The following is a 15,404-nucleotide window of genomic DNA, read 5'->3' on the forward strand; positions in this document are numbered from 1 at the left end:
GCCAGCGCTGCAGCCAGGGAGTTGCAGTGCTGGATGTGCCTTGCAGGTGTGGACAGTTACTAAGTTGCAGCGCTGTAAAGCCTCCACCAGCGCTGCAACTCTCCAGTGTAGCCAAGCCCTGACAATCCATCCTGGATGTGTACGTGCTTGAGACAATGACACCCAGTTGCATGAAAGTCACTCACTTTGAAATAAACTATAGGACAATCAAACTCAACTCCATTCCCTGAACTAACAGTGGTCACATAGAACTTATATATCTGAGGCTGATGACACCATTGCCCTGCCTAGAAAGGCTACTGGAAATGTCAGCACTAATAACTAATGCAATTCAAAGCTCCTTTCCCACAGCATAGCTGTTGCCAGTTTAAATGTATAAGGCATATGAGGAGGCCCCTCAGGGAAGAGAGGACAAATTGGAATCAGATAATCAAGTACTGGAGAAACTGTTAGGAGTGTTTCTCCTCCAAGTTATGCTGCAAGGCACTTCCTGAGACTCAATGTAGTATTTACATTCCAAGGAACAAAAAGCTTCCATCAAAGCATCTGATCCAGGATCTTCTAGTAGACCTGAAGGGAGAGAGAGAACAGGCCAGACATTAGGGGAGGAAAGGGAGTGGTAATAAATAGCAACTAAAACCCACACAAAGAAGAGAAATGATTGATATAAAATCATGACTAATGTAGAGGAAGTAAATAAGGAAGTGTTATTTACTCCTTCTTATAACACAAGAACTAGGGGTCACCAAACTAAATTAATAGGCAACAGGTTTAAAACAAACAAAAGGAAGTATTTCTTCACACAATGCACAGTTAACTTGTGGAACTCTTCACCAAAGGATGTTGTGAAGGCCAAGACTATAACGGGGTTCAAGAAAGAACTAGATAAATTCATGGAGGATAGGTCCATCAGTAGCTATTAGCCAGGATGGGTAGCGATGGTGTCCAGAAGCTGGGAATGGGTGACGAGGAATGGATCACTTGATGATTACCTGTTCTGTTCATTCCCTCTGGGGCACCTGGGATTGGCCACTGTTGGAAGGCAGGATATTGGGCTAGACGGACCTTTGGTCTGACCCAGTATAGACGTTCTTATGATTATTTCAAGCCTGAATATTGAATAGCAGGTGTCTGAATACAGCATGCTGCATGTCACCTGATTATCTCAGGGAAATTTACAACACACTGTTAATTACGATCAGCACAAGTAGGGACATCTATAATTAACGTTGCATTACTCTTTCCATTAGAAGACCCTGTTTACAGTTGTTTATAACTTTGCCAAACTTAAATCATACAGGCAAGAAATTTTCTACACCTGAAGCCTGTCTCAGGCTGACTTTATATGGGAAGTTTCAGCAAAAATGGTTCAGCCATTTCCAAGAACGAGACTAGGGAAAAATACATTGTTTATCCATGTTAGAAATTTTCGTATAACTATTTTCATTGAGAAGCTCTTATGCCCCCATCCTTCATCACAGAGACTTGAAATTTGGTAGGAGTGTTACCCTAGGTGTCAGGGATATACCTTTTGCTATCCCTGTGAAAACTCACCCAATTTGGCCAAGTAATAAGCCTCCAAAAAGTCACAATTAGCACATGCTCAGTAGAGACATGTCTGAGTTTGGCACCTAAGTATTTCCAAAGATTCCATCTACCCTGAGCATGCTTCATCTCCTCACTGTTCCTACATGGCCACTGAGCTATTCACATGCCATCCCTGTGGAACAACTGAGCATGCTCCCTCCTGTGGCTGACCAAGACCTTCCCTGCAATTGCTGTGGGACACTGTGCCACAGGAACCGAGCCCTGTTTTTCCTGTGCCCTCAGTGTCCCCCCTGTTGGCAGCCAGGCACCAAAGAGGAAGGGGAGAAAGCCACTTGACTCTAATGCAGAGGGGTGAGGAACAAGAAGGGTGGGGAGGACAGAGGCAGGAGCAGAGGAGGGGAAGATAGGAGCATGGGGGATATTGGCTGAAGATGGGGGGAAACAGGCAGGAGCTGGGAGGAATAGCATCAGGGGGAGAAAGGGGCAGGAGTTGGAAAGGGTTAACAGAAAAAAGTTGGAGGAGACACGGGCAGAAGAGTTACCACTAAAGCATAACCACTAGAGAATGCTCTCCTACAGAACCTGGAGTTGAATTTATTATTCCTGAATCTCACCAATCCTCTACTCTCCAGAAAATACCTGTGAAACCCACTGCCTAGTAGAGGAGGATGGAGACCCACTTTGCGAGTCCACACAGAATATACAGTTACTCTTAACTAGTAGAGCACTGTGCAGTGGATCTAAAACTCTGATGCTGATGATGTTGTGGGGAGTCAATATGGTTTACAGGATGGAATTTTTGTTTTTTAATTTTTAGAAAAAACATAAGAATTTACATTTAAAACCCTCAATTTAAAAAATGTTAAAATTGCAAAGTGAAGCTCTCAAAAGTTAGGAAATGTCTGTGCAACCTTAATTTGGCCCCTTGTGCTTATGTATTATGATACAGTTACAATTATCACATTCAATTTGTTTCTTCTGAACCATGCTACATCTGCAAGCCTTAACTCACAAAAGTTGCCCCACTCAACCGGACTAATATTTCAGTATTGAGCTCTGTATACATACCTACAGAAAATGAAATGCACCCAATTCTGGGGTGGAGAATGGCAATCGGCACAACAATAGTCAATACTGTGACAATCTGTAAAGCTAAAATAAGATAAGACTTTTTACTACCGCAGGCAGGAGGATGGGCACCTCATAAGTCATTGCCATCTCTATTTTCTATGATCCTGTGTCCATAATGGCTTCACATTTTAATTCACTGCCTCCCAAACAAGATAGCTTATTTAACCCTTTAAATGCCAATGCAAGTGGATGAACTTTGTTAAATCCTCATGAAATGCTTCGAAAATCAGTATTACACCCAGAAAACAGGCACCTGTAGAGCTCTCTGAATATACTGTGCAGTGCTTGGTCTAAGATAACATTGCTGGAAACAGAAACTAGCTGAAAGGTACTATCCTCTGAGATACTGGGAGTAGGACTGGGCCCAAGATGTGCAATCCCAGAGGATGGTCTGGCCTGGCATGTCAGGAGCTAACATTTCCAGACAGAGAGTTATCTACAATTATCTTGGAAGTGTTCCCAGATGTGGACTCTAAATAAGATATAACACAGGCAATCAGCTCTGAAACTTACATTTTCTTCCCTGTCTTTTTAATAGTCTGTGCCCAGTAATGGCCAGTTTTGGGGGAAAGAACATTAACTACTTACCCAGTAGCATGGAATCCCCATGCACTGAAACTAGATCAGAGTCACACTGGCTGATGTCCTGAGAATCTAAAAATGCAGTCAAACTAACTTGAATTTATCTCTATCTTCTTGCTAACTCAAGCACTACTGCAGCAAGACACACTTTGACAGTGTGTTTAGTTGTATGAACTTGAACAAGCTGTAACACTTGAAATTTTAAATGCCAAAACACACAAACAAACAAGTGAATTCCAGCAAAGGTGACATTAACAAAGAACTGATTATAATAATCTAACATTTTACCCTTTTACAGTGGCTTCCAGTTGACAATCTCAAAGTGCTTTACAAACATTAATTAACCCTTGCAGCCTGTCTTGATGTAGGGAAGCATTATTATCCCCATTTTACTTATTGAGAAATTAAGGCAGAGAGAAGTTAAAGCTTCGTTTTTCACAAGTGGCCACTGATTTTGGGTGCCCATCTAAAGGCACTTTGGATGTGACTGTTACAAGTACTTAGCACCCATCACTCCAGCAGGAGCTGGCTTTACTCATCACCTTGAAATGGTGTCTCAAGTTGGACACCCCAAAATGAGGGCAACCAAAATCAGTAGCTAACATTGACAAATGTGCCCATAAGTGACTTACTTAAGGTCGTCCAACAAGTTAATGGAAGACCTGGGAATAGAACTTGGAAGCCCTGGTCACCTAGTTTAACCATGAGAGAAATTAATCTCCACCTTCATAGTAGAGGATGGTATTAGCACAGTGAGATCCCTAGAATGAATGCCAGGAGAAAAATCAAAGCTAGTTCAGAGATTGCCTACCTAGGTCTATGCAGACAGTCGTGTACTTCAGACACTGGTCTGGCTGATGCAGTTTCAAGGTATCAGCAGCTTCCCTTTGTCTCTGTTTTTCTAGTGCCTCCTGTGCTTTTCTCCTCTCTTTTTCTGTCTTCTTGATTTCCCTTTTGAGTTTTCTTGGTTCTGCTCTTGCCTGACCTGCCTCTATTTTCTCTGGAGTTCTCCTTCTCCTCCTTTTATTTGGGCTTGGAGAGGATGTAGTTACTTGCTGAAGAGAGGTTCGCAAAAGTAGCTCTTTAGGCTCCCTGACACTGACACTCACATGTTTTTCATCTTTTATTGTGCAGCATGATTACAAATGCCATGATCCAGTGTATCAGCAGCTGGGTGCATCAGGATAACAGTTCTGGTTTGATGTGATTCAACATCACTGTCTGCATCAGAATCTGAAATTTCCCAGGCAGCAGCTCTTTTGATAACTCTGTTGATTTTGCCATTGGATTGATTCTTTGAATTTTCCTCCATGGTTTTATTTTTCTCTTCAGCATTTCTAATTACCTAAAAGACTAACAATGTTTGCTTAGAAAATGCAGAAGCACTCAATATTCCAATATACCAATTTCTAATATATGAATGCACTAAACTTATTTATTTTTAAAGCATTTATCTAAGTGATACATTTTGTTTTGCTTAGGTTAGTTTTAATTAAAAATTAAGAAAAAAGGATTAATTAAAAACCTAAATTCCTCTCATAGGAAGTAAATCCTAGCTTACAACAAACAAGCAGCTCAGTGATAGGATATGGAGCCTTTCACTTTGAATCTACCACTCATTCAAATCCACAGCAGGTCAGCTCTGACTGAAATTCACCAACTAAGACTCAAACAACAACTAGTCTATGAGAATAATCTGGTCTCAATCCTACTCCTGGAGGACAGGCACCAACATCCCAAAGCACCTAATTAGTACTAATTATTTCCCTTGCTGGAAATATCAGCAGAGAGGCTAAGGACTGAATGGGCCACAGACTGAATTCCCCTCTTACTCCTATTGGTGGGCTATCCAAGTCAGTTGAGGCACAGGACAGTGTGGGAGGGAGCTTGCTCTGCCATTGTCCAAGTGGCTACAATATTTCAGAAGTATTGCCAACTCCACACATTCAAAAATTATGAATCAGGCCTAAAAAAAAAAATCAAGACTGCTTACAAATGATTTAAAAAAAATAATAAAAAAATGGGTTCCTTTTGTGACGTTGCACTCCATAATGTTTTTTGGAAATATGCTTATAAGTGTGAATATGAGGTAACTGTAATATGTTTTATGAAAAAGGTCTCTTGTAAGGTATCATAACAAAGGTTATACCTACTGAATATATTCCTCCTATTTGTAGGCATGTATCATTCTTGTATCTGAAGCTAGAAATATAAAGTATAACTCTGAGGTCCTAATTATACAAAGTGTGGGCCATTGATGGTGGTTTAGAATCATTGACTAGGACAATTGGTTGCAAATGGCTCTGTTTACTTGCAAGCCTTCTTGTGTTTGTGTGAGCCAGCCCAGGAAGAATGGAGGCTGGGGTCTCATAGGACATGTGAATGTGCCACCGGATACTGGAATCCATCTTGAACCTGGTGTTTTTCCATTTAGAAGGAAAGGTGGGGACCCAGAGAGACAAAAGATTCCCGCCTTGTGCCTAAGCTATAAAAGAGGGTGGAAAAGAACAAAGGGAGCTGCCAGTCATGAGAAAACCCCTAAGATGGCTGCTGGAACTAACAAGGACTGTACTGGGGGGGGGGAAGGATTGGGCCCAGACTAGGAAGGAGTCTAGTTTGTGAAAGAAGCTTATTGGAACATCTCTGAGGATGAAATTTTACCTGTAAACAGTTTCTTAATGTATTAGGGTTAGACTTGCGTATTTTTGCTTTATTTTGCTTGGTGACTTACTTTGTTCTGGAAATAGGAACAGAAGCTAGAACTGCACAGGTTGCAAATTGCTAAGAAGGAAAAAGAGAGCCAACAAGCCCTGGACTTAAAAGACAAAGAACTTGAGGCACAGAAACAGGCTCAAATTGAAGCACAAAAAGCTGCCCTGGAAAAAGAAAAGGCTGCCCACCAGCAAACCCTGGACTTAAAAGACAAAGAAATTAAAGCCCAGAGACCTAGAAGCATGAACTGGCTGTTATGGAGTGGAAGAGGTGCACGGAGACATGTATCCTGGAGGTGGAAGTTGGGGTCCTGGTGACTGCTGTGGTGGGAACAGACCCCAAGGACTCTGTAGCTGGAAGCAAGCCCAACCTGAGTGAAAGGGGGAGGGATAGCTCAGTGGTTTGAGCATTAGCCTGCTAAACCCAGGGTTGTGAGTTCAATCCTTGAGGGGGCCATTTGGGGATTGGTCCTGCTTTGAGCAGGGGGTTGACTAGATAATCTTCTGAGGTCCCTTCCAATTCTATGAAAGGAGGGTGGGGGGATTTTGCTGGCCAGTGAAGGGTCTGTCATAGCTGGTAGCTGTGAGCCCACAACTAGGTCAGGGTCACATTCCCTTTTGGGGAACACAGGAGTGTCTGCCTCAGAGGGGAGCCCAGAGAGGGAAGTCCAGACAGAAGGTGTTGTTCTTCTATGCTTGTAATAGATAACACTATCTCTTCAAGGCAGGGGGAGGTAAAACTTTGCATTTGGGAAGCTTCATAAGGGGGTGGGGCCCAACACAGAGATTCCAGAGGAAGGGGCCGAGGGGCAGGCATGGTTGCAGTGCACCCTTTCCTTGTCAAAACCTCAAACATGTCTGAATTGAGAGCCTACTCCAAAGAGGCAGGAGAATCTGTATCTGAACACTCATCGTGGTACGCAAAAGGATTGGGAAATGCAATAGACATTGAACAAGCCAAACTATGTGAACAGAGTCTGTCTGTCATAAATTAGCTGTAAAAGCAGCAAAGAGTCCTGTGGCACCTTATAGACTAACAGACGTATTGGAGCATGAGCTTTCGTGGGAGAATACCCACTTCATCAGATGCATTAAATTAGCTGTTAATCTTGTGTCTTTTGCTAACTCCACCTATGGGTCAAGACAAAGAAATTAATACTAATGGTAAACCCTTTGAAGATGTACCACATAATTAATTTTTGGAAAAAACTTTTGTATATGCTAGGGATGGTGACACCTTTTCTTTGTGGTTTTTGATCATATAGAACACACTCAGATCATGTTTTAAAGTTTTTATCTGTAATCACAATGGCAAGACATTTCTTTTTTAAATAAAGGGGAAGCTGAGATTATTCCAGAACCCCAGGTTCTAGAGCTTTAAGAAAAACACAAAATATTGTGAAACTGCAACAAAATCACGGACAATACTGCTTCAGCGTCCAGGCCTGGCATTAGGCACCCTGTCACAAGTGCTTAATTCACATTACAATATTCAAGGGAAAGATCATTTTTAGACACTAGAATTACGACTGAAAAAGCCTTAAGTGCTGCCAACAACAGCCAAATACAGATCTGGGGCACATCTGAGCCGCGTCTGCTCTGAGACGCGCAGGGCTACGCAGAGCCTCGGGGGCAGTGACCGCAAGGAGACTGGAAGTCCCGAAAACTCAAGCTCGGGGTGGAGCCTCAGCCCACTGCTCGGCAGCTCCTCCCAGAGTCCTCGGGCAGCCGGGTGGTGGTGGTGGTGAAGGGGATCCATCATGTCACCGATATACACAGAGCCCTTCGACCTGACATACATCCCCATGGGGAAGCCCACCAGCCCCCAAGAGAGACCCCTTTCCGGACCGCGCTTCCCCACTCGGGCGCGCTGCTCTAACTAGTCCCCCGCTGCCCCCGTGCAGCAGGAACGTTCCGCTCCGTACAGCAGGCAAGCTCTGCCCCAGTCCAGCGAGCGCACCCCTCGCTGACTAGCCGATTGCTTCCGGGGGAGCTGACGGCTGGCGCGTTTCCATTGCTACGGGAAGTTCCGGCCGACCGGGTTAGGATGATGCACCGCCCTAGGGCGGCAGAGACGCGGGAGAGGGCTCGTGCGTTGGGAAGTATCCTGGGCTGGGGAGCTTGGTGCCCGAGGGGAGGAAAGGAAGAAGAGGGAGGAGGAAGAAGAGAAAGGGAAGAGGAGTCGCGGGGAGCAGTAGCATCAGCATCTCTCTGTTCTGAGCCTGCCCGGCTGACCCGTGAGCTGCCATTGCCATGGCTCGTAAGAAGCTGCACCGCCCAATCGCCGCCATGGCCAAGAAGATCCGTGAGTACCGGGCACTGAAGAACCGTCCCCGAGACTCCCAGCGCTTCGCCCTGGACTACGAGACCATGATCCGACCCTTCACGAACAAACGCCTACCTGTGCTGGCCTGGGAGGATGTGAGGAACGAGAACCGCCTCTTCACGCTGCTCTGCCAGCTGCGGCTCTTTGGCATCGGCCGCATGGTCACCCGCAAGAGTTGGCTCTGGCAGTATGACGAGCCCTGCTACTGGGTCGTTACCAAGGTCAGGGTGGACTACATAGCTGAGGTGAGAGCGCTTGACTGTTGGGGTTTGAAGGCACTCAGATACTATGGTAACAAGCACCATAGATAGAGACAAGGCCGGTGGAAATGAGGACTTCCAGCGAGACCTGCCCTCTTGAAAGCTGGCTCCCAAATCACCATTCTGCAACCCTATTAAACTATCTCTACAGTATTCACAGCCTCTCTTATATCAGAGCTCCATATTAAAACACTTAAATCTCCTCTCCTCATGTGTGCCTCAGGTCATGGATTCAGAGGAGGCACCATGTAATGAAAATCTACAATTTAGGAAAGCCTGAGGGAGGGAACCTGAGCACTGTAGAAACAAGGATATCAGTCTGAGCCACTATGCATCAGAGTTCAGAACACTGATTAGTATTTGTACTACAGATTATGCATGAACATAAGGATCAGGACCTTAATGGTGGCACATGTAGTTGTATGGAGTCATTACAGGGCTGATAGCAGGCAGTATATAGTATTGAGACACATTATGCAGCATTCTTCATCACAAAATTCATTGCAGGGATTGTCTAATGGCATTTGCTTAGCATTCTAGAAGGATAGTAGTGGCCACGATTAGCAGTTATTCAGGGCCCAGGTGTAGGACTCACTTTTTGTAGATCATGAGTAATAAGACTATAAAATGAGTTTGTCCTTTTCGTGAATGGAAATGGTTCTTTAATTGATCAGAGCAAATTTTTGTTTGTTTTCTTTGCAGACTTTGGATCATGGGAAAGCCTGGGGATACCTGACATTCAGAGGTAAATAGAGCTTGGTGTATGTCTCTCAAACAGGATTAGAGAAAAAAGTTAATGGATAGGGACAGGGACTGACATGGGAGGAAAAAGATGGTGGCTTTCTTGCCACTCAGCAGTCCTCCTCCACTGGTAGCTCTCTTTCCACTCATCTGACTAATAGGATGAAATTAAGAAAAGGAAAATTTCCTAACAGTTCGATCTAGTCCACAGTGGAATAAATTTCACAAGGAAAATGATAGAAGTCCAATTACTTTTGTCATTTAAAACTAGCTTGAAGAAATCCCTGGAGACTATACCACAGTGAACAATTTGTGTTGGCAAAGAAATGGAGTCTATGACAAATTGGGTCTCTTCCATCTCTAATTTCTGTAATAGCTAAAAACAGTGGATAAACACGCTAGCTGAATGTTCCTGTTAAAATCAATAATGAAATAGCAATGTTGTCATTTAAGTTGCCATCATTAGGGTTCAGAATCAGTACTTTCATTGAGACAAATGGGAAATTCCCCGTGTTCTGAAAGCTATTTTACACCATGTATGAGGTTTATAATTTATTTAATAAAATTTTACACTTCTAGTATCTTTAATTCAAGGATCTCAAAGTGTTTTATAAACATTAATGAATTCAACTTCCCAACATCTCTGTAAAGCAGGAAAGAATTATCTTTATTTTATAGTATCAGAGGGGTAGCCGTGTTAGTCTGGTTCTGTAGAAGCAGCAAAGAATCCTGTGGCACCTTATAGACTAACAGATGTTTTGCAGCATGAGCTTTCGTGGGTGAATACCCACTTCTTCGGATGCAAGCAGTGAAGAAGAAGTGGGTATTCACCCACGAAAGCTCATGCTGCAAAACGTCTGTTAGTCTATAAGGTGCCACAGGATTCTTTGCTGCTTCTTTATTTTATAGATATGGAAACTAAATCAGAGAGAGGTGAAATGTTTTGCTCAAGCTAACAGAAGTGGTCAACAGCAAAGTCAGGACTACAATCCAGATGTTCTGTCAGTCAATTGCCTGTGTTATCTGCTATACAATCTGTAGTGGGAGTGTGTAGTGTAGTGTAACTACCATAAAATATCCAGTGCTATGCCCAGCTGAAGCACTGGAGACACTGCACTGGCATAGTCACCAATATGGAGTTTGTTGTTCATAGCATTGTTTACCTAATCATCATCATCTTTCCTTAGGCAAGACGTATAATGAAGTGAAAGAGATTGACAAGGTCATGTATCATGACTGGAGGATGGTGCCCAAACATGAAGAGGAGGCCTTCAAGAAATTTACTCCAGTGTCAGTGGAAACCATTCAGTGTGTGCCGTACCCCCCTCTGCTCCGAGCCATGATCCTTGCGCAAAGGCAGAAGGAAGGAAAACTTAACCCAGAGGAACCACTGATTGATCTGGAGAAAATCATCTCCTTCACAAAGGACTACTTTCAAAATCAGAAAAAAGCTAAGGGGACACCAGTGTGAAGGTCAAGAGCTGAGTGTGATGGAGCTTCTGAAACACTCTCTAATACTCTGTGTGTTGACAGCTCATGCAATCTCCTTAATGAAGAATAGGACCATAAGCCACATGCCCACTTCTAGTTCAATATACTGAAGTTTAATACCTTGGCCTCTCAGTACTGTGCACATGCAGGTGTGCGACTTTCTCATATATATTCAGAAAGATGTAGACACACTCAGGATTTTTAGTGATCTTTTGTTTGCAGAAGTTCCTCCCTTCTGAGTCCCTGCCTTTTCTCCTGATGTATGTCTCCTGGTGTCCAGGTCCCAATGACAGCTACCATCCTTCTGTGCAGGAAGACCACAAATGAGACTCTTTTTGAAAGGACGCTGTCATAGTTTAGCCCCACAATTAATTTAAAGCACAATAATGGTCAGAAGAATGACTTTAAAAATGGCACCTTCTTTATCTATAGACCTTGCTACTCATCTAATGACTTCAGTAAATACATGTTTATTTCTTTTTTACTTCTATTATCCCTCTAGCACAGTTGCAAGGACATCAGTTGGATTCTAGTCTGTCTTGTGGACCATCAGCAGAAGTGTTAATTAAATTCCAATTTTAGAATCCTTTGCCTTGACACATAGAGGCATCACCTCAACTGCACCCAAACCAAGCCTATAAATACCACTCACTTCAGCCAGGATTGTGAAGTTAATGGGCAGAATAGAAAGAACGCACCTTGACTTTCCGATCCCACATTGTTTGTCAAGTTGGCAGTGGTGAAGAAGAATCCATCTTTTTTTCTTGTAAACTGAGTAAAAGTTTCGACTCCTTTTGAAGTCAGTGGCAAGCTACCATTTGCTTCAATGGGAACACTTTCCCATGGAAGTCACAGAGACAATAAACATGGAATGCCCCAAGCCTATTTTTGGAGTCACGTATGAGAACAAAACTACTCTTAGACCCTCCCCCTGCAGTGTTTGCAGCATGCTAGGCCATCAGACTTCAGCCATAAAACTTGCTAGAAACCAGTCAAGAAGAGCAAAGTGGATACATTTAAACCAATAACATAAATGATGATAAATATATTAGATTTTTACAATCTTTTTATGTGATCTTATGTGGTATTGGTGATACAATAAAGAAATGTAGGTAACATTTCTCTTCACTCCAAAAAGGGGTATGTGATGGGCTCCCCCCAGGGTGCCACCTGGAACTCAGGTACCACTGAGCCCCCTGACCCACCTGCCTGGGCTCCTTCCCTGTACTGCTGTAACAAGCTGCAAAGCCCCCCAGCCTGTGCTTTCACTAGCATTTGTACAGGTAGGGACACACCCAGCTGCAGTTACACGCAGGCTGTCTAACCACCAGAGTTCCAGCCTGGGACCCTACAGCAGTACTGTCCTGCCCTGGTTAAATCTGGCCAGTAAATGGGTTTAACAACTGGTCCACCTCTCCCTCAATGTGAAGAGGACCATGCACACTTGTGGTAACCAAGCTGTGATTTTCCCCAGACACCTTAGTTGAACACACACTGGTTTGGATTTAAACATAAGTGTATTAACTACAAAAGGATAGATTATAAATTATAGCAAACATATCAAAGCAGATTACCTAGTACAGGGGTCGGCAACTTTTCAGAAGTGGTGTGCTGAGTCTTCATTTATTCACTCCAATTTAAGGTTTCATGTGCCAGTAATACATTTTAACGTTTGTAGAAGGTCTCTTTCTGTAAGTCTATAATATATAACTAAACTATTGTTGTGTGTAAAGTAAATAAGGTTTTTAAAATGTTTTAAGAAGCTTCATTTAAAATTAAATTAAAATGCAGAGCCCTCTGGACCAGTGGCTAGGACCCAGGCAGTATGAGTGCCACTGAAAATCAGCTCACGCGTGCCATAGGTTGCCTACCCCGACCTAGTAAACAAAACAGCCAACTGAGCTTAACATACTAATCACCCTGAGTGATAAACAGGCTGGAAGATTCTTAAGGCACAAGTTGCGTTGGCTCTGCAGCTTGGGTTTTCCAATTTTTCATACACAGGTTAGAAATCCTTACATAAGAACATAAGAAAGGCCGTACCGGGTCAGACCAAAGGTCCATCTAGCCCAGTATCTGTCTACCGACAGTGGCCAATGCCAGGTGCCCCAGAGGGAGTGAATCTAACAGGCAATGATCAAGTAATCTCTCTCCTGCCATCCATCTCCATCCTCTGACGAACAGAGGCTAGGGACACCATTCTTACCCATTCTGGCTAATGCCATTTATGGACTTAGCCACCATGAATTTATCCAGTCCCTTTTTAAACATTGTTATAGTCTAGCCTGGGACCATCATTTCCCACAGTTAAGTTTTTTTTCCTAAGGTGTTTCCAGGTGTGGTGTAGGGAGAGTGAGCCCCCCATGATGGCATTCTCCCCCCTCCACCCTTTATATTTACTTCCCACTTACTCCAGCAAGCTCTTTTGCTGTGACCTGAATCAAACAGTTCCCATTGTGTAATGCTATCTTTGAAAGGTTTCTATTGTACACAGTTCCTGGGGTAATCCTTGTGCTTGTGTGCATTTCCCCAATAAGCCTTTTTACTGTTGTACCTGAAAGGCTGCTTGTGGGTGATTTCAACCTCAGAACATGTTTCAGTAACACGTATATAGCCAAACTTAATAACTTCACATATAATGATAGCACATACAATCCAATGAGATATTAATGTCTAGCAGATCAAGACTTTTACAATGATACCTCACAAGGCATACTTCGTACAAAACATATTCTAATTACATGACAGTGGTGAATATTGTGGTGCCAGGGTGTCACAGGATACTTATATTTTGAGAGTTATTCTTTCCCCTTTCCCACCCCTGGCATGAGCAATACTGCCCTTGCCATGCTCCCAATCCAGTAGAGGAGACCCTGAGACTTGACCCTGGCTCTCCACCAAGATGCACCCATTTGGAAATAGCAGTGTTTTAATTGGTGGCTATCACATGGAAGGAGGGGGTAAATCTTTGACACATTTTTCTTGTGTTTTAACCAGTGGCAAAGCTTGCAGAGCACCCAAGTGTTCTGAAGTAAGAAGGTGTTTTAGATGCACTGACCCTTTCCGGGATGCATGCACTAGAGAAATGGGGTTGCAAATGTGAGCTTTAAAGGTGACAGCAAGCAACTGGTGCTATAGTGGACAGTGGCTAGGGTTGCCAGGTGTCCGGTTTTCAACCAGAACGCCTGGTTGAAAAGAGACCCTGGCGGCTCCAGTCAGCACTGCTGTCTGGGCCATTAAAAGTCCAGTCAGCACGGCTAAGGCAGACTCCCTGCCTGCCCTGGCTCTGTGCAGCTCAAAGCGGTTGGCATGTCCCTGCGACCCCTAGGCAGAGGGGTGATCAGGGAAGCTGTGGGCCTGGGCAGTGCACAGAGCCCCCTGGCCCATCCACCTAGGGGTCAGACATGGTGGCTGCTTCAGGGAGTCTGTCTTAGCCCCACTGCGCTGCCACCTAAAAGCATCCTAAGGTAAGTGCCGCCGGGCCGGAACCCATACCCCCACCCCAGGTCAAAACCCCCTCCCACAGCCTAACTCCCTCCCAGAGTCTGCATCCCAATCCCCCAGCCTGCACCCCCTCTTACATCCCAACCCCCTGCCTCAGCCTTGAGCCCCCTCCAGCACCCCAAATCCTTCATTCCTGGCCCCACCCCAGAGCCCCCCCCAGCCAGTGCCCTCACTCCCTCCCACACTCCAACCCCTGCCCCAGGTTGGAACCCCCTCCTGCACTAACTCACTCCCAGAGTGTGCACCCCAGCCCTGAGCCCACACCGCAACCCCCTGCCCCAGCACTGAGCCCCCCCACATCCCAACCCCCAGCCTGGTGCCCCCTCCTACACCCCAAACCACTCATCCCTGGCCCCACCCCAAACCCTGCACCCCTTCCCACACCCCAACTCCCTGCCCCAGCCTGAAACCCCCTCCTGCACCCTGAACTCTGCATTTCTGGCCCCACCCGAGCCCACACCCCCTCCCACACCCCAACCCCCTGCCCAGTGAAAGTGAGTGAGGGTGGGGGACCTTGGGAGGGAGTGGGGCCTCAGGGAAGGGGCGGGGCATGGTGTTCGGATTTGTGCTATTAGAAAATTGGCAGCCCTAGCGGTGGCCTGGTGGCAGGAGCGTTTAACAGACCTGGCCTTCTAAGATCTGGGCTGACAGTGGAATAAAGGGAGTGTTGCCGGCACAAAAGGCCTGAGGCGACAGCAACAGTGGTTCGTTGCCCGGAGTGCCTCGCTCCAATTAGACACACCAGGGTGGAGAAGCAAAAAAAGGTTTATTTGAGATCTCAAAGCGCAGGATGCTTGGAGACACACGTCTCAGATCAAGCACACACCATACAAGCAGCTCTCTGTCTTTATACATGATTTTAGCTAAGCATGTCTATTACCCCCAATGCCCAGCTCCCCCTTCCCCCCCCCTTCTTCCCTCCCTTCTAGTTCCCATACAGCAAGCACATTATAACGTAGCAATTACTCTAAACAGGTTAGATCATACTTGGCAAAAGACATATTATCTCGTTAGTAACTTTTCTTGACCGGTCATTCTGTTTCACTCCCTTTAGCCAGATGCAAGCAGGCTGTATAATTGCCTCCTGGTACTGATAACTAGTTGCCACAC

The 15,404-nt window shown here is 44.8% G+C and overlaps 2 protein-coding genes across 2 annotated transcripts in view; one reads left to right on the top strand and one right to left on the bottom strand.

The window, feature by feature from the left end:
* The window catches only part of EME2 (essential meiotic structure-specific endonuclease subunit 2), a 36,543-nt gene extending 30,911 nt beyond the window's left edge, over positions 1-5,632 (bottom strand). The window contains 4 exon segments of the mRNA XM_044979892.1: positions 488-570; positions 4,073-4,367; positions 4,370-4,606; positions 5,573-5,632. Coding sequence (XP_044835827.1) covers positions 488-570; positions 4,073-4,367; positions 4,370-4,606; positions 5,573-5,632 — 675 coding nt within the window.
* A 2,369-nt stretch (positions 5,633-8,001) lies between these two features.
* Positions 8,002-11,906, top strand: MRPS34 (mitochondrial ribosomal protein S34). Its single transcript, XM_044981226.1, has 3 exons — positions 8,002-8,543; positions 9,261-9,303; positions 10,487-11,906. The coding sequence occupies exons 1-3, from the start codon at positions 8,226-8,228 to the stop codon at positions 10,768-10,770; spliced, it is 645 nt and encodes a 214-aa protein (XP_044837161.1). The 5' UTR covers positions 8,002-8,225; the 3' UTR covers positions 10,771-11,906.
* Positions 11,907-15,404: the final 3,498 nt, after the last annotated feature.

Source organism: Mauremys mutica, chromosome 11 (assembly GCF_020497125.1).
Source record: "Mauremys mutica isolate MM-2020 ecotype Southern chromosome 11, ASM2049712v1, whole genome shotgun sequence".
NCBI lineage: Eukaryota > Metazoa > Chordata > Testudines > Geoemydidae > Mauremys > Mauremys mutica.